Source organism: Melanostigma gelatinosum (genome assembly GCF_949748355.1).
Source record: "Melanostigma gelatinosum genome assembly, chromosome: 21".
Lineage (NCBI taxonomy): Eukaryota > Metazoa > Chordata > Actinopteri > Perciformes > Zoarcidae > Melanostigma > Melanostigma gelatinosum.
This window is the reverse complement of record NC_136654.1, coordinates 5,688,049-5,710,806: the sequence shown is the minus strand read 5'-3', so window position 1 is coordinate 5,710,806 and position 22,758 is coordinate 5,688,049. Positions and strand designations below refer to the sequence as shown.

Sequence of the window (22,758 nt, the reverse complement as noted above, 5' to 3'; positions counted from 1 at the left end):
GAGCTGAATAAGACATTGCCGTTATTGTCTGAACACAGACCAGCAGCCATGGATGTAATGTTTTTTATTCATTCTTATCAGCAAAATGTACAGAAATACAATGCACATAGAGAAAGTAGAAAAATAGCCTTTTTCAGAAAGGTTGGATAACAAAAACACTACAAACAGACCAGATTCCACTGTCCTTAACCCAACGTACAGCTTGTTTTTTATACAATTTCTGTACTCTTTACAGTAAGAGTAGAAGCAAAAAGAACACAAATTGAGGAAACCAAATGCCACATTTTGTTTTGATTGAACAGCAGCATATGGATTGGAAGGCACTGATAAATCATCAGGGAACATAGATATATGGAAAGATGGAATGATTGATAACTAGAGTCATGGATCCAGCTGCTTCGTTGTCCACAGTTTATCAAACGGTAAGTCTACACTTCACTATATACCGCGAGGCTGAATACCTTCACTTTCATTTGAAAGTATAGTAAGAAGACTCTTACCAAGGTGCCCGACATGTCAATTCAAAGAAACATTGATCATAATTTAACATAGCAAATATTACAACACATACATATCAAAGTAAAAGATGAATACTAACAAACTAACCAAGCTCAGGAGACAAAGCACAAACGGATCCTCCAGAGAGGCGGACTCCACGAAGCTGGTGAATGAAAAGTGACTCGAATACACAAACAGTAATACATCCACCCAGCCTACACACTGGAGAAAGGTATTGCATAGATTTATATACATTTCAACAGTAACCTCTTCAAACTCCTCCCCCCTAGAGACAAAAATAAGTTAATATTTACATGCATACTTTGCTCTTTCATAAACGTCTTTGGGTTGTTTGCGGAGAACACAGTATCGAGAAAGAGAAAGCGTTCCTCTTTGTCCATATCATTTCTGAAGGCAAGAAAGAATTAAAGGCAACGATGTAATCGTCCACAGCATTAGAAGTTTTCTGCAGGTGTACAGTATTTGTTGAACTTGCTGTCCAATCATTGAGCGAGAATGTGTGTGTGTGTGTGCGTGTGTGTTATTTCACCCCCTTGTCCTCTGAGGCCTGTTTAATCTGCCGCGAGTGCACCACTGCCCCAGCCAGTAGCTGCTCCTCCAGGGCCACGTGCAGGTCGGAGCCCCCCAGCTCCAGCAGGGGCTCCAGCCCCGGCATCCCCCTGGACGCCCCGGTCTCCTCCGGGCGCCCTCCGGCTTCTCTCGGTCCCAGTGCCCTGCGTCTCCGTCTTAGATCCATCTCTCTCTGGTCCCCGCTCTTCTCGCGGGAGCGAGCCTCGGCTTTGACGGCCCCGTCTTCCACACCTTCTCCGGGGTCCTCCTGAGCAGCAGCAGCTTTCTCTTTGAGGTCTCGTCCGCCTTTCTTCAAAGCTTCACCATCTTCTCTCTCAGCCCCCTGTGCAGCCTGTCTGTCTTCTATAACTCGCTTTAGCTGGGCCTGCCTCTCCTGAGCCTCTTCTGACTGTTTCTCTTTCTTCGCTCTCTCAAGTATTTCATTGTCTACTTTCTGCATCTTCCGCTGACGTTTCTCTTCTGCAGCCTTTTCCTGTGCGAGTTTATCCTTTTCAGCTCTCTCCATCTCCAGCGCCTTCATCTCGCGATCAAGCCGTTCTTTTTCCACTCTTGCCTGAACCTCTTTCTCTATCTGCTCTTTTTTAAGATTTTCAATTTTCTTCTTCACCTCATCATCTTCAAGATGCGCTACCTGATCAACTGGCTGACTGTTATCAGTTTCTTTCTTCACCAGTGGCACTCCCCTTGCCCCGAGCTCACTCTGCTGAAGGGCTTCTCCTCCGAGTGCTACATGGACATCCTCCTCGTAAGCTGCTTGACCAGCTACTTTAGGATCCCCAACCTCTGCACCCTGATGCCGGGCCTGTTCTCCATTCTGGTCCACGGCCTGAGGCTCCGCTCCTCCAGCACCAGCAACAGCAACAGCTCCAACAGGAGCTCCACCTCCAGCACCAACAGGAGCTCCACCTCCAGCAACAGCTCCAACAGCAGCTCCACCTCCAACAGCAGCTTCAGCACCAACTACAGCACCAGCTGCCTCCATCGGCTGCTTCACGTCCGAGTCCAGGCCAGACTCTTTGGGCTTTGCTGCTCCACCTTCCATCCCCTCCTGGAGGCCTTTCTCTGCCTCACCGTCAGCAGCCCCTTTTAATTAAAAACACTTTGTCACGCTTATTTCTAAAATTGAACACAACCGCCAACGATCTCAAGTAGTCATATCTGCAACGCATTGAGTGTGCACCCACCGGCAGGTTGTTTCTGGTGGATTTCCTTGTGTTGCTCTTCTATGAAATCCAGTAGTTTTTCCTGTTGGTCAAGAAGTCTCTTCTGCTGCTCTTGCTGCTGCTGGATCACCTGCAGTAGCACTGCGTGGTCGAGCTGGCCTTCTGTAGGACAGAAACACAGTTGCATCAGAATAAGTCACCACCTGTTCCCAGAACATTGCATTAGTTAAGAAGCGTAGTTAGACGGATGTAGGGCCAGTCTCCAGGTGAGAGGGGAATATTCCACTGTGGTTTAGCACCGTCCCATTGGTCCATTCAAACACACATCTCTGGATTGTAGCCTGAAACATAAACTGCAACGTGCAGCTGTAGCCACACGTAAACTACGTTGGGGGGGTGTGTGAGGGTTTTAAGTTTTATTTCATGCATTAAGTGTCTGTGAGATGGGGTTTGAGGAATGTGCTGGAGTGGGGGTGGTGTGAAAGTGGCAGGGAGAGGTGTGAAGTTTAGGACAATGGGGCATAGGCCCAGGTGGGGCTTGTTGGACTTGTTTCTCCCTGTGCCCAGAAGTTGTGGCCTTAACAGAGGGGGGGCAAGGTGAGAGGGCGGATTCTACACCGGCACATTATTTAGACATAAGATAAAAATGCATATTTACTATATGCATTGTACGTACAGTATATGTAAAGGTCTATTAACTTGGCCCAGTGAGTGAATGAAGATCTGAGCGACAGACAAGAGAGAAAGAGAAGAGGCAAGAATTCATACCTGCAACCAGCTTTTTTATCACTGTGATAGGAGTCCGGCAGAGAAACACAGAAAAAAAGGGGTAAAGATGGAGAAGGAAAGACAAAGAGAAGGCAAAAGTAAACGGAACAAGAAAGTCAACAAAAGCCCCAAAAAACACTGCGTGGTGTATACAGCACGGTCAAGAAATAGGAGAAGGAAATGGATTTAAATATTTCTGTGTTTTAAACTATTTGTACCGTAAAAAACGGGCACAATCAGCGAGAGATTCGATTAAACAAGATAAAACAAGCCAAGTGAGATATGAAAAAGAGAGGCAGGGACACAAACATGCAGCAAGCCACAGCAAATAATGTAGTTTGTTACGATACAGCCAATTAAAGGAAAACACACTTTCATGACGGTATTTTGTATTCGTGAGTTAGTGCTTTACTTGTTTTATTTCCTGTCTCAATCGCTTGTAGTGTAGTTATCACACTTTCAAGAATAACTTTAAAGTACTTGTATGTGTTCTAGTGAAGTACTCGGGAGGTCGTGCTTGCTTTGCTGCGTGATTGTTGAATGTCGGTCAGAAATGTGTACCATCTCTGAAATCAGCAGGACAGAATAATTGTCATGCAGCTGTATTTCAGACTACATCCAATCCCTTGTATCAGTAAAAACTAATGATAAATGCATCGCTCAATGATACATTTGCAGTGCAACTCGTTTTGAATTGCTGCTAATTAAGTCCATTAAGACCATTAACTCTACGCCTCTGGGCCTTCTCTACTCCACTCACCATCCATTTTCTCATCTGCTGTGTCTTTGCTGTCTGCAGCTGGAGCCACATCTGCAGCTGGAGCCACATCTGCAGCAGGGTGATGCTCTCCTTCAGCTGAAGAACAACCAAAATGTCCCCAGGGTCAACGTTGCATTTTCCTAGAACTGTTTACACCATGCAAGGGTCAGGGTTCGGTTAATACTCACGCTTCTCTGCAGCATCTGAAGCTTTGCCCACCTCAGCTGCATTCCCTGCTGGAGGATCTTTCACCGGATCGAGGTCCTCTACTTCTTTTAGCTGAGGAACGTCCCGCTTTTTGTCTGCACCGGGCTTCTCCAGCACTTCATTGGACCGGGCTTCACCTCCACCCAAATCCACCTCCTCTTTCCCCACAACAGCCACTACAGGCTCTGGTTTCTCCTCCCCCGTGTTGTCTTCTTTGTCCTCGACCACCACAGCGTGCCCTAAAGCTTGCACTTCATCTCTTTTAGGTTCCTCGGGTTGTTTGTTGTTTTCCTCCAGCTCTGCGTTGTTCTTTCTTTTGTCCACCATGACCGCGTCGTGAGGGATGGGTGGTTCATGCCGATGGGCCTCGCCCTCTGGCAGCTCAACACCTGGTAAAACGGACAAAACATCCCTTATTCTCACCGGTTCAGAATCCAGTGAAGATTCCAGCATTGGTTCAGTTTCCTTACCAGCACCAGGGCGGTCCAACTGCGCCTCTTCCTCCTCCTTCTTCCTCTCAGGTAGTTCCACTGGTCCTTTAATCTGGGGGGGCTCCGGTGGGTCCCTGTCTACTGGTTGGACCACCTTCACAGCTGGAAGGTCAGGTTTTTCTATCTCCACTGGCTTCTTGTTCAGAGCGTTGTCTACATGCAGACACACAAAAACACAATCTATTACAACACAGACCACTGCTAGTGAATATCACCGCTATTAAAAGCCAAACTGTGCTCCCTGTTACGGCAAAATTAGTAAATCTGTCGTTTAGTAATAGATTTATGCCGCCATTAAAAGTTTTTTTTTTAAACGCAGGATTATGTTTTACTCTCGTTTAGTACCGCTGCTGCTGGTGAGCTTTTTATTCGCTTTTACTGCCTTTTCTCACACAGCCAGTATGTATATAATATAATATAATATAATATAATATAATATAAATATATATATATATATATATATATATATATAGCCGGTCGGAAAAAAATGAAATGCATTACTGCGACTAAATTAAGAAAACATAAATTTGATACCTCATTTATTTCCCTGTTTTCTCCTGTCTGAGGAAAGTACAATGACTTGTCTTCTAGTGCATTACTATTTAACACTGGCCCTGACATGCACTCTTTATTTTCTTCTGCTGTTGAGTTTATTACACACATTAACGGCTGGCATTAAAATAAATTAACACCTCCGGTATATCTCCCGTGAACTGAGCGTGTGCCGATGCTCTCGGGTGTAATTGAATCAAGGCGACGACTGTCCCCGACGAGTAGATCCACTAGGTGGCAGCAAGCGCTGACAATGTCAAAACGAACGCGGTTGGTGGGGTTTAATAATTGCGCAAGAGACAGAAGAAAAGACAGAGGCAGATGAATTAACATTGAAAGTGACAAACGGGTGTAAAAGTTGGACCGCGTGGGTTCACCTCCAGTCACAATGTGAGGAGAGAATGCAGTCAAATCAAACTAGTTCACACCAGCAACTCAAAAGGCTCCTCTCCGCCTCCATTTGTTGCGTCTGCACCCCTCTAACCTCCCCAAACGTATCACCCTCTTCCCTTTATACAGCCAGAGCTTGCAGGCATTTTATAGCTGCCACAGGAGATGTGGGGGGGGGGGGGGGGGGGGGGGGAGCCGGGGGTGTAGACAATGTATTTTGAGGGGGGAGGGGGTGGAGAGAGAAATTACTGGAGTTTGAAGGGCATCACTCTCGCTCCATCAATGTCAAGCACTCGGCGTTGCTCTCAGATATTATCAAGAGGTTATCTCCTCACCCTGCCTGCCTGTCTATCAGTCACTGTCTGTCCGCCATCTTTTCTTCTCGCAGAGATGAAAGAAAGCCCTTTTCTGTGGGCTGTGGCTTTGTGCTTTTGTTTTAGTCTCACTGGCCCTTTGCCACTGGCTCCTATTTTCTTCACGTTGCCGTTTTAGGGCGCTGTCGTCCACGGCTTTGAAAATAAAAGAAATAAATGCGTCTCTCGTGCCGCCGGAGCACGCCGAACCCTGGCTCCGGCCCGTTAAGGTAAATGTTTCCGTGGTTCATCCGTAAACCAGTTTCTTCTATTGTCCCTCAAGTAGGTATGTTATATAGCGAGCCTTTAGCCCGTGTCATGATCTTTACCGTGGTGTTCAGGAAGGTCTGGGAGCAGCAGGTTGTTCCTGACAGGTACTGGAGGGGGAGGAGCTTGGACCTTGGTGCCGGGGCTTGTGGCCGAAATGGAGAGGGTGGTGAAGGTGCTGACCAGCAGGATGCCCAGACCCACGCAGAGCACCAGCTAAAAAAAGGACAGAGAGAAAAAGACGGGAGAAGCAAAAGCAGGTCAGTGAAGAACACATCTTCACGGAGCAACTGATGAGTGCTAATTCTGACTGTGCAACCTGAGAAATGAGGCTGTTCTTCTGGATCTTCTTGTAGATGAGAGCAGGGCATATGAAGCAGATGAGGCTGCCCATAGTGGCTCCAGTCAGACCCAGAATGGTTTCCACTAGAGAGAGAGAAGAGGAAACGAAGAACACAGGGATCATCTTGTCGTCCTGCAGAGTGACATTCTGCAGTGGTTAGGGTGCAAGTGGCAGTAATGCATGCTGCAATAATGAACGGCTAAAATATTTAGCTGAAAGTGATGGATACATAGCTCAAATAGTGAGATAAATTATTGAAATAATTAGGTAAAGCAATGGATAAACACTTCAACTTATTATTCAAAAGCAATGTATCGACCATCAACGCTATGAAAAGACTTATTTTTCATGTTGTTAACTATCATCCCCATTGAAATCAATTGAGATAAACGCATTTTGAAATTGCACCGGGCCAAACATGGCACCGACATGGCCAGAGTTGAGGGGTTGAGGGGTTATTATTCAAAAGCAATGTATCGACCATCAACGCTATGAAAAGACTTATTTTTCATGTTGTTAACTATCATCCCCATTGAAATCAATTGAGATAAACGCATTTTGAAATTGCACCGGGCCAAACATGGCACCGACATGGCCAGAGTTGAGGGGTTTTGGGGACTGCTCTTCCATATCTCTGCTGCTAAAAAAAATACCAAAGCGATTCTCCATATCGATGCTCTTTCTCACCAGCCCCATTCATACCTGCCTCAGCCATTCATAACCGGGACACCCGCCCAGCCCCAGGCTCCCATCCATGGCACCCCGCTCTTGGCAGAGGCGAGCCCTGGCCCCACCCCGGTCTCTGTGGCGGCTGGCTGGGCGTCGGGCCTGGAAAACCCATCGTTCATCCAGAGGACGGACACCATATTGTCTCCCTCAGATTTAGTGGCCAGTCTCCCCAGGGTCCTTACCTCCCTTCTTCTCAGTCTATTAGTCTGATTAGATACACAAAGGGCCAGCCAACCCACTGTGTGTGTGTGTGTGTGTGTGGGTCTGCCCAATCAAAAGTTTAATAAACAGCCTCCATATAAAAGGATGAATAAAACATAAACTCATTTTAACCTTAAATCTCCGCCATTTTGGAGCCGTTTGTGAGTGGGACGGAAAGACTCAAAGAACCTGACAGAGAGCCAATATTGGTGTGTACATATGTTGGGGTGTGTGTCTCAGAGAGAGAGAGCGAGAGAGAGAGAGAGAGAGAGAGAGAGAGAGAGAGAGAGAGAGAGAGACTGGGAGAATAATTGCCCTATCTTCCTGTCTGCCCGTCTAAAAGATAAAAGTTAGAGCCCTGATTTAAGGACTGTGTTAGAGTGTGACAGTCACTGACTCGTAAAGTCACATTCACACATGTCGTAAAGCTCCCCGGCTACTCCGCCCACATAAAGGACCACATGCACCTTGAAGACCACCAGTCAGCGAGCTGCACACACACACACACACACACACACACACACACACACACACACACACCATTGGGGATGAGAATGCCTCCCAGCATGGTGCCAAACACAATGCAGAGGGTGATCATCTTAAAGCGCAGAGGAGGCATGTATCCCCCGGCAGCAAACGTCCCATCCTTCTGCTGCAAGACGAAAACAAAGAGTGAGAAAGACAAAAAAATGATTTTAAAAATCTCAAAATTACAATTGATTTGGGTTTTTTTGTTTCTTGGGTAACTTGTTCTGCTTAGCGTTTCTGACACATTCAGTCAAGTGCTGTGGCCAAACCAACCCTTGTGTGGATTATTTCCTTATTTCTCATCATATACATTAGTAGCAGTAGCATTCAAGCTCACCTGCTGCTCAAAAAGCATGGTGTTGATGGCCTGGCGACAGGGCAGGATCATCATGGGGAACCCTACGGCCACAGACATCATAAAGCCCACACGAATCATCTCTGTGACCAGGTTGGACGGGAAGTTCATCAGCACGTTGCCGGCAATGTTCTCCGTGAAACTGACGTAGCCAAAGAAGCCCACCTGGTTCAGAGAGGTGGAGGGAACCAAACACGGGGTTGGGAGGAAAGCAAAAAGAAGAACACATGAAGACGCAGAACGCTACCGGCATCTGAGGCAAAGTGTAGCCAGTGTAAATGGCGGTGGCTGGTGCGCATGGAGAGCGCGCTCCCACTCACAGTGATGTAGAAGACGGTGACCACGTTGAGGCTCGAGGTGAAGATGGTGCTCATGCGTTTGACGGACGGCTCGTCCAGGCTGTCGTAAGTCGGCAGCACCTGCCTGTGAGAGGAAAGCAGCCCGACAACAACACACGCTGCGTGACATGAAGACCACACTGGTGCTGCTCTTGTGCATTCATGTGCTGTCCAGATTATCAGATACACAACTTCGATATCTATATTTTGGTCCTCAGCAGGGAGAGTCAGGGAAAGCAGTCACATGACTGCTAGGTTTGCTTCAAACGTGACGGGAAAAAGGAAAATGGAGTAGGTAGGGAGTGTTTGTCTACATTTGAGTGTGTGTGTGTGTGTGTGTGCTGTAGATAATATCATTAACTTGGAGTTGACAGCATGCTGACAGTAGCATCGCAGAGGGACGTTTTTTCGCCGCACATGTTTTTCTTATGACCCTCTGTTATGAGCTCACGGCCCGTCGCCCATTCAAACGCGCGGCCAAAAAAAAAACAACGGGGCCCGGCTCCGGTCCCGCCGTAATGGTGATGTTAAGTAATGTTTTAACTGAAAGTGAGCGAGTTTCATGGACGTAATAAAAACCCCAATGTGCTGAGAGCTGTTTAATCAGCCCGTGAATACATCAGTGTGTGTCTGCAAGATGGCGGCGGTCCAATGCGTTGATTAGTGGTTTTGGCTCGAGCTGCCGGCCGCCTAACGGAGCCCTTTGCTTTGCGTGGCCCGACCACAGGCCAAGAAACCACGCTGCCAAATATCACTCGGCACAGCTCGTGCACAAAACACACATGCATAAACACGCACACTTTCTTCTTCTTCTAACATGCGCACATCTCCCTTGCGTAATGTTACGTTGGCTTTGTGCAATTACATTAATTAAAGTCTCATTTGAGTCTCAAGGCAACGGCCACCCATTCCTGCCGCTTCCCCCGCCCTCCCTCACACAAATAAACCCATACAGCAGCTACCACCCAAACATCTGGCCCCCTAATGACTTCCACAATAACACTCCCTGCACCCATCCTCCACCCCCGCCGAGCACCGCATTCAAATCGGAGATGAGACTTTGTACACCCAGATCCCATTAGGCCTTCGCCAGCAAGCGCTAAAGCAAAGAGGACAGGACAAAAGAGGCAGTGACAGAGCATGCAGATGAGTGAGAATGGAGAAATAAACGACTACGCTGGCTCAGAGGAGCTGCGATTGAGCTGCGAGAGGTGACATGAAGTGGTGCGATCTCTGCAGTCACTGCGAGGACAGTCAATGCAAAGATCAGCGTGAAAACCCTCCGAATAGAATAAAAGATCTTAATGTATGCACGGTAATTGCCACACTGTTTAGGTCAGCAGCCACGCGTTTGTTTTTGACAATTTTAGGTCAGAAAATCTGATTGGAACATGGACAAAGTTTTCCTTTTTTGTCTAAATGTTCAAGTTCTCATTGTAGCTGTTGTGACGTTGTTAAGTCACTTGACGAGGCCGAGCCCGTTTTCCACATGAGACGGGTTATTTGTAAAAAGGGCAGCACCAAACTGATGAGCCGACAGTGAAAAGCACATCAGAAATAATAAGCAGCCTCCCTTTATGACTGGTAATTACTCAACAACCACCTCCTCTCCACCCGACACCCGGGCTTACAGCGATGATGCACTAACTCGGATGTTTGCTCAGTTTCTACATGCAGCTATGAAGGATTCAACTCACTGTGCCTCTGTAGGAGTCAGACAGTGGAAAAGCCCCCCATTTGAGCATCTATACCCCCCCCCCACACTTCTTGTCTGACATTAGTTTCATTACATGGTCCTGTGCGGGCGGAGGAGCGGGAGGAGTACTTACGACTGACAGGCGAAGGCCATCCCACAGATGGGGAGACAGCGAAACACACCCTCCCAGCGCACCACATTGACCTGCCCTAGCCACCAGCCGCTGAGCAGCCCATGTTTGAACGAGGACAGCACCACCTGAAGGGAAGGACGGGGGGGGGGAGGGGGTTACAGCCCGATCCAAATGAAGATGAGGGGTGGAGGGGAACACGAGGAACATGAGGGGGGGGGGGGCTGCACCCATGCTGGCGTCTCACAGACAGAAAATGAAGGTAATCAATGAGGAGAGAAAAAACTGAGAAAATGAAGAAAGGGAAGCAACAAAGAGAGACGTGACAAGAATCCCCATACTGAACATAAAACCTGTCATAGCTGGAAATGTTGAGCATGATGTGTGATGAATCAAAGTGAAATCATAAATTTGATCAAAATGAAAAAAGGCTTATGAACGGGTCATCGAGACAAAAACAGGCCCCACAGGTTTTTTGGCTCAGCATGCGTTTCTTACATCTCGCTCCTTTAATTACCTGAGAAAGTCCCAGAGGACAGCAGAGTCCCTCCAGCCTCCCACACACACACCCACACCGCGGTGGTGGGAGGGCAGCGAAGATGAAACTTCCAGTTTAGTATGTTACACTTCTCTGCCTTACTACAACTGCCATCAAGAACACACACACACACACACACACACACACAGAGCTCAAATGGCTCAGACCAAACCCGAATTAAAAGGTGAGAAATGGGGATGACTGAGAGGAGTGGGCGGAAGGAAGGTTCAGGTAGGTGGGTGGGGGGGCATCTGGCTCCCTTCACTTCCTTCACTCTCCAACCCCCCCACCAACTGCCCTTACGGTGGTGTTATTGCGGGGGTGGTTTCCTTGGTTTACTTACGGGTGACAGCAGAAGGTTGTGGCGATAATGGGCAGGCACTGAATGACGCCCTTGAAGCGCCACAGGTGAACCCGCTCCACCCAGGAGCCTGAGATAATGCCGTAGCGCAGGGACGACAACACTATCTACAGCAGCAGCAGGGGCGACAGAGGGGAGCAAACAAAGGGTGCAGAGGAGGTGGTCAAGGGGAGTGAGGGAGAGTGGAAGGACACGAGGTAAAAAAGGAGGAGAAAGAAGTACAGGGGTGCAAAATGGGCAGAGATGGAAAAACAAAACGAAGGGGAGGATGAAAGGAGGGAGGGAAGGAGATACATCACTGTTAGAGGGTTAGGGATCTGGACTGGGCCATGGCCTGGATCTAAAGCCAGACACACACACACACCACACCACACCACTGCTCCAGGTTATCGAGCTATACGCGTCACGTCACGCGAAGAGACTGAACACCAGCGAGAAGTCTGTGGAAGCAGCAATACGGGTCAGTAGAACAGAACCACACACACACACACACACACGCCGTGTGTGCATTTAAAGAGTAACTGAGCCGAATCCCATCAGGCAGAAAACTGATGGCTTTATACAATAAACAAACTGTTATTATATGTGTATAATAAACAGTCTCCTGCTTGGACATTCGACTTCGAATCTTCTAATTTTCATGGTTCCTGAATGTCCATAATCATTAAGGTCAGTATTAACTTGCTACACAATGCTGATTGACTGGGACAGAAAGGTAAGTATGAATAGGAATGTTGTGCTGACTTAAGATAATAAAGTCAGAAAAAAAAAAAAGTCTTTCCTTAAAAAAAATAAGAGTAATTTGGCATGCTGTACAAACAGCAATGGCAGAAGAAGAATCAGTCTGAAGTATATCAAATCCGTTTGACACATTAATATCTGGCAACAAATGAGCAAATATAGAAAAATAATTCCCTTAAGTTGCAAGGGTTTGTGATTTAGTGGAGTTGACAATGTGACCTCCATTTACTTCACACTTCGTGCTTTAAATGTCTCCAGTGGCCAGTTCCAAGTGGTGTCTCTGTCCCAGGGGAAAGACTGAGCTTCAGCCAATTAAGAGCAGCGCAGCAATTGTTTTCTGCCCGATGTGATTTAGCGTGACTTTGCTCTTTAAAAAAAAAGAAAAAAAGAGGAGCAAGACAATATTATGTCGGTAAGGAAGAAGACATCGTTCTGTGCAGTGGAACGAATAAGGAGGAATTAAACACGGAAGACAATGAAATAACATTTGTCCAAACAATATTCTGAAAATCAAATGAGTTTCAAGTTAATTATATAGTTCGTGTTGCAGGTTACAAATGCATTCATAGTACGGTATGTATGCATACAACTAGCTCTTAGTTGTACTTAGTTGTAGCTCTAGTACTTAAGGAAAACACACTGCTGTCTGTCTGTTCAGATGCATTGCGTTGGAGTGCAGCTGTCTGTGTGTGGGTGGGCTCACCGTGAACATGAAGAAGGTGTAGAACATGAGAGCCATGGCGGAGAAGGACTGGATGGAGGACATCATGTTCCTCTGCAGACTCAGAGGGAGGACGATGAACAGGGACACGGCGATCAGCAGCAGCACGCGGAAAATGCCGGTCACCTTTCAGAGGGAAAGTGTGAATAATGAATAACATTACTCCAACATTTATAACCGGTATTTGCTGTTTTGGTTTGCTTGCGAGTGAAGTGAAGAGTCAGAACGCAGAACAGAGGATAAGAAACGCATGTTCAAAGATTAAAGAGATGAATAGAGCAAATAATGATCTCAAACCTGTAAACCCAACAGCTGAGCGAAGAAATTGGAGCCCAGATCAGCTATCACCACGTAGAAGGCAATGCAGGTCCCCAACATCAAACCGATCATACTACAGGGAGAGAGAGAGAAGACCTGGATTATCATCCATGATAATTATCTGTAGAAGATCAAGCCATAATAAACACTTCAAATACAGCACAATGTGTGGAGTGAATGAATAATTAAGACTTGCCTCAACTCCACCACGGTCTTTCCTGGTTTCCCGTAAGCATGGAATGCTGCAGGGAAGAGAGCGACGTCAGTGTGAACAAACAGATGGCAGCGTCCGGCGGCGATAACCTTCTGTCTGCTGAGTCACGACGGCCATCGTTGCTACTGCTAACTGCCCGTAATAAATACTAAAAAGAGCTAATTCAACGCTATTTAAACTCACCCAGTCCTGCATAGGTCCTTCTTTTGGTGCTGCTCGCCGTGTTGACCAGGAACATGCAAGACTTGTGGGTCATCCACGAACAGAAGAACAACAGGAGAGTTCCCAGCACTATCCCACACTGTAAGAGAGGACGGGACACTTAAACACACATCGAATCTATACAAGCATCTTCTTCTTTTGGGGGTGAAGTGGCCGTGGCTAAGTCTTGATGCCCTGAACACAGGATTCAAACTGGACTCCTCCTCGACGATAAACACATTTGACAGTTTTATATTAAGTGGACTTAAATTTTACTTTGTCTGAGGTGCAAGAATTCAAGGGCCGAATAAAAAAAAAATATGATGTTGTTTTGGGGGGGGGGGGGAAGAGCTGGCCAAATAGTTTTCCTGAGATCGTTCTGTGACGACACTGACACCATTGTCACTTTATGAATTCCTGCTTTCAACAGGGAGGTTGGAGGGCAACACTTTGCCCTGAAGTATTTTGCCAAATATCAACTTTGTTTGCAATTTGCAACCACGAACGGTCAAAAACACGTTTGGTATTTGTGCCAAAACCTGTAAGAGAATGTGTTCAAAGGATTTAATGTGGAGAGCATGATGCAGTCTGGCAACAGATGGAGAGTCTGTTTATGATCAACCAAGCATCCATTGCCAGCAATAAAAGTAACAGTCATCCATTCAGTCATTTTCCATTCACACCGATGTCCTCGCACAATGACAAAGCAAAACTCACAGTGGCCAAAATGAAGCTGTGGGTTGTTTCAACATTCAGTGTTTGTTGAAATCCCTTCAGGAAGAGGCCGATTCAACTCTGTGCTCATTTTGTGGCGTGTAGTTTGTGATGCTGTTGAATTACGTCGCGTTAAACCGAAAAGGTGTTTTTGAGCTGTGATACATCAGTGAGGTTCAGACTAAACACTAGAATCATCTCTCTGTAAAGTTAAACACCATCGAAAACTACTGCTGACTGGAAATGACATCATTTCGATGGACTATTTCAAACTGAAGCTTGTAAATTTGAACTTGAAATGTGACAACTTGTACAGTATAATGTATCCGTCTATAGCTATCTGTGTGTTAATTGATATGTGATATTCTACGGATGAAATGAAGCTATTAGACAAATATTAATGTTCGACTATCTTAGATTTATGCAAAACACATATGTGGTGAATGACAAAAAGTGACAACCAAGTACATTTAGTTAAGTACTGTACATAAGTACAGTTTTACAGGAAAGTTACCTGTAATGTACTTTCCCCCTTACTACTAATACTGTAGCTCCTTTTTATTTAACTATATTTATATCACACCTGTAGCTATACATTACAGATGAAGATTGTATCTAGAAAACATACATTCAGTTAAAAAAAATTGAATGAATTATTAAACTACCCAACAGTTTTTTAATTTTATTTATTTATTTATTTATATATATATATATATATATATATATATATATATATATATATATATATATATCTATCTATCTATCTATCTATCTATCTATCTATCTATCTATCTATCTATCTATCTATATATCTATATCTATATCTAGATATAGATATAGATATAGATATAGATATATATATATATATATATATATATATATATATATATATATATATATATATAGATATATAGATATAGATATAGATATAGATACAGTGAGTGCAGACAGCCCACCTGTTTGAAGCAGAAGGGCATGGTGAGCACACTGACTCCTACGATGCTGTTCACCACGTTCATGATGAGACCCCAGTTAGACGCAGTCATCTTCACCGCGTCTTGACTGGTACTTGGCAAGAAACTGTCAAACACACGGTGTCTGGTATCTAGTCCGCAGCGGGGACTCGGGACTATATTCCGGGTTTGTTTCTCGGACTCTTCCGCCGATCAGTGACGTGGCGCTGTGAGAGAAAACACAGAGACAACCGAGTGCATCGTTTCACACACTTGAGTCTTTGTAAAATACACATTGATACGAACATACATTTAAAAATATATATATATTAAAATGAAAACCAGAATATCATAAATACTGTAGCCTATAGCTAGCAAGCTACTGTTTACGTCAGTGGTCTCATTAACTCACGTTTATCTGAGACGTGTGCGCATGTGGCGGAGCTGTACCGATCACGTCATCATATATGATTTCCTGACATCAAACGGACATTTGTCGTTAAAAAAAATTGCGTGTTCGTGCGGTTTGTCAGCAACAAGTCAACACGAACTCTGTCCAAAACACACAAATCCAGCATCGATTTTTTTTATTCCCCTGAGCGCGTATCCAGGAAGTAGAGATTATAGTCGAGGAAGTGAGAGAGACAGCCTGGTGGTTTCATCTCGCTAGAAACACTCGGGCGCCCACTAGTGGTCACATCATGGTAATGAATATACGTGGGATTTAATCTCCTGTTTTCCTTTCCTCTTTACTTTCCTCCAGCATAAATAATCATTAATATCTTAATATCTACTACAGTACATGACCCCCCCCCCCCCCCCCATTTTACTACCTAAACACCAACAATGTTTACTTCGGGTCCTTTGTCACGTTTCAGATGTGGGTGAACTTTTGTCAGTTCCACTAAAGTGGATCATCAAACATGGATTATGTGTGTCTATATATGATGACGACGAGTCAGGTGACCGTGACTATTTTAAGATAGCTGCTAACTATCACACATGGATAAAATAAAAATAAAAACATGGTCAAAAGACAGTGGAGCAGCCGAGCGAAAGGCTAAAAAAAGACATTAGATACTTTGTACTTTGGAAAAACACAACACTATTTTCTTCAAAAAGTGTGCTCGCTGGCAATGAGTCTGACCAGGACGGTGCTAACGTTGATAAAACAGGACAGTGACCCAGCAGCCACTAAATCAGCGGCCCTGCTTCTGAACAAGTCCAGCATCCAAGAGGACCCGAGCATCAGCGGGACTGAGGCAGAGACCCAGAGACCCAGAGACCCAGAGACCACGTGTTTACGTTCTGAACACCACCCAGATAAGTTAGAGGTGCATCTCAAATATACAACGCTGTACTCTGAGCACAATAGGCTGTACTCACTGAATGTGAAAATAAATAGTAATCCTGGTGGGGCAGTATGTGCTTGTTTATGCCAGTGAGCTACTCACTGGGCTAATCTGCTTTCATATTGTTGCCACTGGCCCAGGAATGTATTGTTGCGCTCATGTTGTGTAAATCCTGTATGAAAGATGATATCTACAGGTCTTTATATTGTCCTTAGGGTTGTGATCATAGGCTGGAACCGAATAACAGCAACGTGACTACTACTACAACAACAACAAGCTTGGTATTACTCAGGAGCGCCTCGTCGTCATCCAACTCCTCCATAATTATGTTTTCTGGCCATGGAGTTATGTTGGGCCTAACTTATATGGAACTATTGAATCACACCTGTCAAATATATCAAAGAGTGCCTGAGAAAATGATCTGAAAACCGCAGGTTTTGACATGCTACGTGCAATCTGTTGCTGTATGCTTCATTTCCCCTCTAAACCTTTCAGATAGGTTGCTTTAAATATAATTGATAAAGGCCAAAGTGGTCAAAGTATCAAATATTTCACGTGAAAAAATGTAGAGGTAAAGATAAGAGAGAAAAAAAGAAATGTGGCATTTATGTTTTTATTTTTCTTCTTTTCTGCTCCAATAATAATCTCACGACCCTCCAGGTTTATCTTGTAATCCGTTGGCTGGGTCTGAACTCTACAAGACTACATACGATCTAATAACTTCATATGTAATAAAACAGTCACAAGGGCCATCTTTCTGCAGAGTGAGTACTTTTACTTTTGATACTTTAAGCACATGTTGCTTACAATACTTCTGTGCTTTTGCTTGAGTATGTATTGAATGAAGGCCTTTTCCTTGTAATTGAATATTTTCAAACACACATGTTGTGTTGCTATTTTTACTTAACTGAAGGAACCTGACCAGTTCTTCCACCGCTGACGAGCTCTGTAATCATAACAATACCAACAGACTTGCATGAATCCTGTTTTTCCAGATGCCACAGCGATTCCCTTCAGGAAAGGGAAACAGGCAACAGAGGGATAGGAGGTGTGAGGGGGGGGGGGGGGGGGGGGAGGACAAAAAAAGACTAAAACACAACGGGCAAATTGTGGATGACAACAAAGAAAATACTCAGCCCGAACACCTGAAATGTATTTGGGTTTATTTCAGTCGGTCAAAGCGCCTGACCGGTGCCCTCTCTCACAGACGACTATTGTGTTGTTTGACCAGGAAAGAGAAGAATGAGCGAGGGTTTGGAAGTGGGGGGGGTTGACCTGGGAGCTTTCCCTTAGCCGGGTGTGCTTTCCCCCGGGGGGGGGGGGGACGGAGGATTTTCAGAAGCAGAGACGTGATGAAGCTTTGAGAGGCAGACAGGAGGGAATGTTTGAATTGTACAGACTGGTGTGTATGTGTGTTTGTGGCAAGATTGTAGAAAGTCCTGTCCGACATCATCTTTAACTCTGAAAACACACTTTTATTAACTTGAACATGTAATCATTTATATATATATATATATTTATTCAGCATTTAACCCTCCCAGAAACAGTTGTTCGAGCCCTGCCTTTTTACTGAAATGATATAAATAATGTTTATTGTCACGACGCGGGCATGCCTATGAGTGTGTGCGTGCATATGTGTGTGATCAGAGAGGCCATTGTGCACCAGTGACCCCTCAAAATCAATGTGACAGACCGGTTGATTGGCTGGAGGGTCCTGTCTCTCTGCACCTAATCCCTCAAGGTAGACCCTCAGCCAGGCCTGCTGCGCTTGTAAGTGTGTGTCCACGCATGTGTGTGTGTGTGTGTGTGTGTGTGTGTGTGTGTGTGTGTGTGTGTGGGGATGTATCTGTGCTTGTATGTGTGTCTTTCTGCACCTAATCCCTCAAGATAGACCAAAGGCCATGGGATGGGGTATTAGTGCAGTTACAGGGGGTCAGGCCAGCATGTGTGTGAGAGAGAGAGAGAGAGAGAGAGAGAGAGAGAGAGAGAGAGAGAGAGAGAGAGAGAGAGAGAGAGAGAGAGAGAGAGAGAGAGAGAGAGAGAGAGAGAGAGAGAGAGCACTACTCCACAGTAGTCCAATTAGGCTGCAGAGTACCTATGTATTTCTATGGGACGCAGTCATGTGCGGAGGTAGTAGTGGGTTTTAGGGTGGGTTAGGCGGGGGGCAAATTTTCGGGCAGATTTGGACGGATAACCCAGTTGGGGCGAAATTAGACGCAGGCATCTGGATTTGACCTCGGGCCCTCAACGTGACCCCGGGTCACTCAGGGGTTGCGGGGCACAAAGCAGAGCGCTGACCCCGCACAGGTCAAGCATGCGGGCGGCTGAAAGGACGCCTTTGTGGGGCCTGGCATGCTCACTATTTCCCATGAGCGCCAGGGGACCGTGTCTGCCCTGGAAACTGGACCGGAGAGCGGGCCAGACAAGGTGTGTGTGTGTGTGTGTGTGTGTGTGAGTGAGTGAGTGGGGATGGAAGCCATAATTGATTTTTGTTTATGTTTCTGCGTGTTTGCTTTATGATTATCACTGACTGAAGGCCATAGTTTAGCCTGATTTTTATTTATTACTTGGTGTGTGTTTATTTTTGTGCTCTTGGAGGCTTCGTATGGGTCGGCTTCAAACTGTCAGGCAGAAACCTCGCAACTGCAATTCCTGTTTGAACTTCAGTTGGAGGATTAAATACTCCTCGCTTCAAACAAATCTATCCACCTTTTGCGTTTATTCCCTTTCAAATCCAATCCTGCTTTCCTTAGCGTCTGAGACATTTTGGAGGTACATGATGTTGCACTTCTGTGTATGTTTGTGTATGAGGGAGAGAGATACGGCGTGGGTTTTTAGGTATGCCTGTGGTCGTTGCTTGTGTACATCTGTTAGCGCCTCCTTAATGAGGGCATGCACGCTGCCTCCAGTCCTGTGTGTGGCCCTCAGAGAGGGAGAGAGAAGCCCTCTGCTCCAGTAATCACATTTAATTACGCACCAGCATTAGACGGCCTATGAATAGGGTTTTTAGGCAGGCCTCTCACACAGAAATTGGCTGCATCCAGTCGAACATTGCCCACCTTTGTCCTGCCCATCCCACTATATTCTATTAACACTTTGTCATTTGACCATCAGCAAAGCACTACGGTCGAGCACTAACAACTGCCGGACTAATGCCGCACATTAAAAAACGGGAAGGTAAAGGGAACAATAGGCGTTTTCTTGGCTGAGCGGCTTGCGTCTGCCCCATTAATGAAGCAAATGGACCACACATTAGACTCCATCCACAATTACATAGCACCCAGAATCACAGATAAAGGACACATAGTCTCAAGGAAATCCTGTCAGGGCTGCTAATCTTGGGTTTAAGCGACAAATTCGGGGGCTTCTTTTGGAGAGAAGAAGTGGAATTTACTTTGTTAATCTCTGGGGGGGGGTTCTTGCTCTGTGAAATCAATTTTGGAAGCAGAGCGTTTTGTAAGATGACGTGGGATAGACGTCATGACAGAGAGATGCCAAGTCGCCATCTGCACAGCTAAGTTGTGTATGCGTGCATGTGTGATGTGTGTGTGTGTAAGTGTTAATATCGACATTAATCACTGTGTTGAGATGCAGGAAGATTTCGGTTCCCACTCAGATCACCTGCTTTGGGTTCAACTCGTGTAAACATCGCAACTCCGATAGTTTACACCCCAAAGTAAACATGTTGCTGTGGCATGAACACATCTTTAATGCTTTTTCTTTATTAATGCTTGCAAACGCACGACCCCAAAGCATTATGGGTACATTTTGTGTTCCCTTTTTTTTTGTGACTGTATTTGCTAATACACACTCTAGGGTTGAAGTAACACGGTGCTAATAACCCGTTCATTATTTAGTTCCATCACGATACGATATTATATTAGTCTGCCACTATTCTGTCGCAATTTGATTCAATTTCGGGGCCTGTGATTGAAATTAGATCATATGAAATATCTACTCAACAAAATCAGTTACATTTATATAAACTCACATGAAGCAAAGAAAATATGATTGAACAATTTTATTATTTGGGTCCGAAGGAAGGAGGTGCTCTTGGACGGACAAGTGGAATGGGAATTTCAAAAGAATATGCGCATCTTAAAGATGACGATATGTATCAATGTTCTGACTTTGCAGCGATGTTATTGGTTCGTTGATGATTGAATCAATACATCGATCCAGATGTATCGCTACACCGAGATTTAATTCCTCTTTTCACGGCGAACATGAGTCTTTGTTTAGGAACAAACACGCACTTCCGCGCATACCCTCTCTCATACACACACATCCAACTCTTTCTCACACACACACACACACACACACCATGTCTGAGATAACGCCCAAACTGACCATAAATCCAGTGTGTTTTTAAGAGGCCAGACTCATAAAGAGAAGAGGTGACGGAGCAGCACTGATGGGTCAATATGGCCCATCCTACCACACACATACTCTCTCTCTCTCTCTCTCCCCTTCCCCCTCTCTCAGATGTCAGATTCAACACACACACACATGCAAACACACACACAGTGTTACTTTTGCATGAGAACACTCAATCACATTCATATGTGCATATTGTACACATATGTACGCACACACAGTGCACATTGAAGCACATGATGTACAGTATGTAGGGACTTGCACGAGTGTGTATTAACACACACACACACACACACACAGGGCCGGAGTGTAGTGAATGGTGTGTTTGACTGGAACAGAATGACTGTGGGGATTCATGCTGGCTTTCCTCTATTAAACTCTGCAATAAGGCTCACTGTGTATGGGAGTGCTGACGTCCCTGCCCGCCTCGATGATCTACGGCCTGTGTATGTGTGTATGTGAGTGTGCATGCTAAACTCTCTACCTGCTCCCAGTGATCTATAGCTCCGGGGGATGTTATATACCCATATACGAACATTTGTGTGCATTTGTGTGTGTTTAAATCAATGTTTGCGAGTGAGCGTGTCCACATGGGCGTGCAGCTGCATGCTCCACAGCTCCGGTTCTGCAAAGGTTTTGGGGTTTGGCACACAGAGGGAGGGAATTCCTTCGGATTCGGACCGAGACAGAGGAGGGTCTCACTGGTGACTCCAGACTGCCGCAAACATCGGACGGGGGAGTGATAATTTACAGTCCGAGCGGGCTGCAACTGAAGGGGACTCAGTGAAGTGGCGGAAACGGGCCGGCCTGTATATCTCCCAGTAATTGGCGGCGTTCAAGCCCTGTGCAGAGTGCGGAGCCAGGAGAGATGGTGTTACCCCAGGTTCTCCTCAGGCTCCTCCACGGCTCCTTTCTCTGTGGCCGTCTGCGGCCGCCACCAGAAGACAGGCCTTTCATTTAAAACACTGCTTTATATGTCTCTCTGGTGCCAGCAGCATCATTAGGATTTTAGGAGTGGCACTTACCACATGAACAGCCAGGTCCTTACCCAGCGAATATTGGGATTATTCCTGTTTTTTTTTTTTATTGCTTTGCTGATTTATTACAGACACAGACAGAATAGACAGCAGCCTGAACGCCCTCAACAAACCCAGTAAGCCTTGTCTGATACGAACTAATACAAACTCTATTAAATGTTTGTTTCTTAAAGTGATCCGTGCGCAGAAAGTGAGAGGATTTTTTTCCCAACTGCAAAAGGAGACATGACAAAAAGCAGACAGCAGTTTGACATTAAAGTAGTGAGGTGGGAGGGTCTGGAGGTCCGGGGCGGACCGTTTGCCACATTTGCTTTCAACCCTGTTGACCATTTCCCAATCCTGCAAAGGCGTTTCCTGGAAGTGAAACTGAGATTTTCTCACAGTGTCTTGTGAGTGTTTTGTGAATCTTGCCACATGGCGGCGCAGAATGCTGTCGGATCAACAGAAGAAGAGACGATGGAGGGTTTTTGAGATGTTCGAAGGTGATTTTAACAACAAAACTGAATCGAAGTTTGTTACATTTTTCTAATCAATCGGTGCCAAGCAGCCACACATGTATTTGATGAAGTTTGACGCAATCGTTTTGATTGTGATTGATGTTTGGTATTTAAAAGGGTTTGTTCGCACAAATTACACAAGTAATTAGCAATGGAGTTTTATTATTCATTATTATTTTATTTATTTATTTGTTCTAAGGTATCCGTCGGTGAGGTTTCTGCTGATATATGAGTACAATGGAAGTAAATTACACAACTGCATATTTCCAGAAAGAATTCTCATAAACTACTTTCTACCAAGAAAAGGTCCCAATGAAAATGGTTGGTGAGGTTTGTGAATTACCCCAAAAAAAAAAACAGGACATTTCTCTTGC

The 22,758-nt window shown here is 45.4% G+C and overlaps 1 protein-coding gene across 3 annotated transcripts; it reads right to left on the bottom strand.

The window, feature by feature from the left end:
* Nucleotides 1-49: 49 nt before the first annotated feature.
* On the bottom strand, nucleotides 50-15,713 carry slc38a10 (solute carrier family 38 member 10). 3 transcript variants are annotated; one of them, XM_079293114.1, is made up of 18 exons: nucleotides 15,534-15,713; nucleotides 15,125-15,348; nucleotides 13,437-13,554; nucleotides 13,236-13,281; nucleotides 13,019-13,112; nucleotides 12,704-12,847; nucleotides 11,242-11,366; nucleotides 8,517-8,619; nucleotides 8,179-8,361; nucleotides 7,854-7,965; nucleotides 6,360-6,466; nucleotides 6,103-6,256; nucleotides 4,458-4,631; nucleotides 3,969-4,376; nucleotides 3,781-3,876; nucleotides 3,021-3,041; nucleotides 2,274-2,414; nucleotides 50-2,172 (listed from the first exon to the last, which is right to left on the bottom strand). In XM_079293114.1, exons 2-18 carry the CDS (start codon nucleotides 15,212-15,214, stop codon nucleotides 1,040-1,042), a joined length of 3,249 nt encoding a protein of 1,082 aa, XP_079149240.1. In that variant the 5' UTR covers nucleotides 15,215-15,348; nucleotides 15,534-15,713; the 3' UTR covers nucleotides 50-1,039. The 3 variants fall into 3 exon arrangements, with proteins under 3 accessions (XP_079149240.1, XP_079149239.1, XP_079149241.1); XM_079293113.1 differs by lacking the exon at nucleotides 11,242-11,366 and adding an exon at nucleotides 10,364-10,488; XM_079293115.1 differs by lacking the exons at nucleotides 3,021-3,041; nucleotides 11,242-11,366 and adding an exon at nucleotides 10,364-10,488.
* Between the last annotated feature and the right edge of the window lie 7,045 nt (nucleotides 15,714-22,758).

Bases quoted from the DNA above. Each gene is read 5' to 3' on its own strand.
- slc38a10 (XM_079293114.1), bottom strand. From the start codon at position 15,214: ATGACTGCGTCTAACTGGGGTCTCATCATGAACGTGGTGAACAGCATC. The intron at 8,362-8,516 runs GTGAGTGGGAGC...TCTCTGAACCAG, and splicing joins TCACCGTCTTCTACATCACT to GTGGGCTTCTTTGGCTACGT. The intron at 3,877-3,968 runs GTGAGTATTAAC...GTTGTTCTTCAG, and splicing joins TTCAGATGCTGCAGAGAAGC to CTGAAGGAGAGCATCACCCT.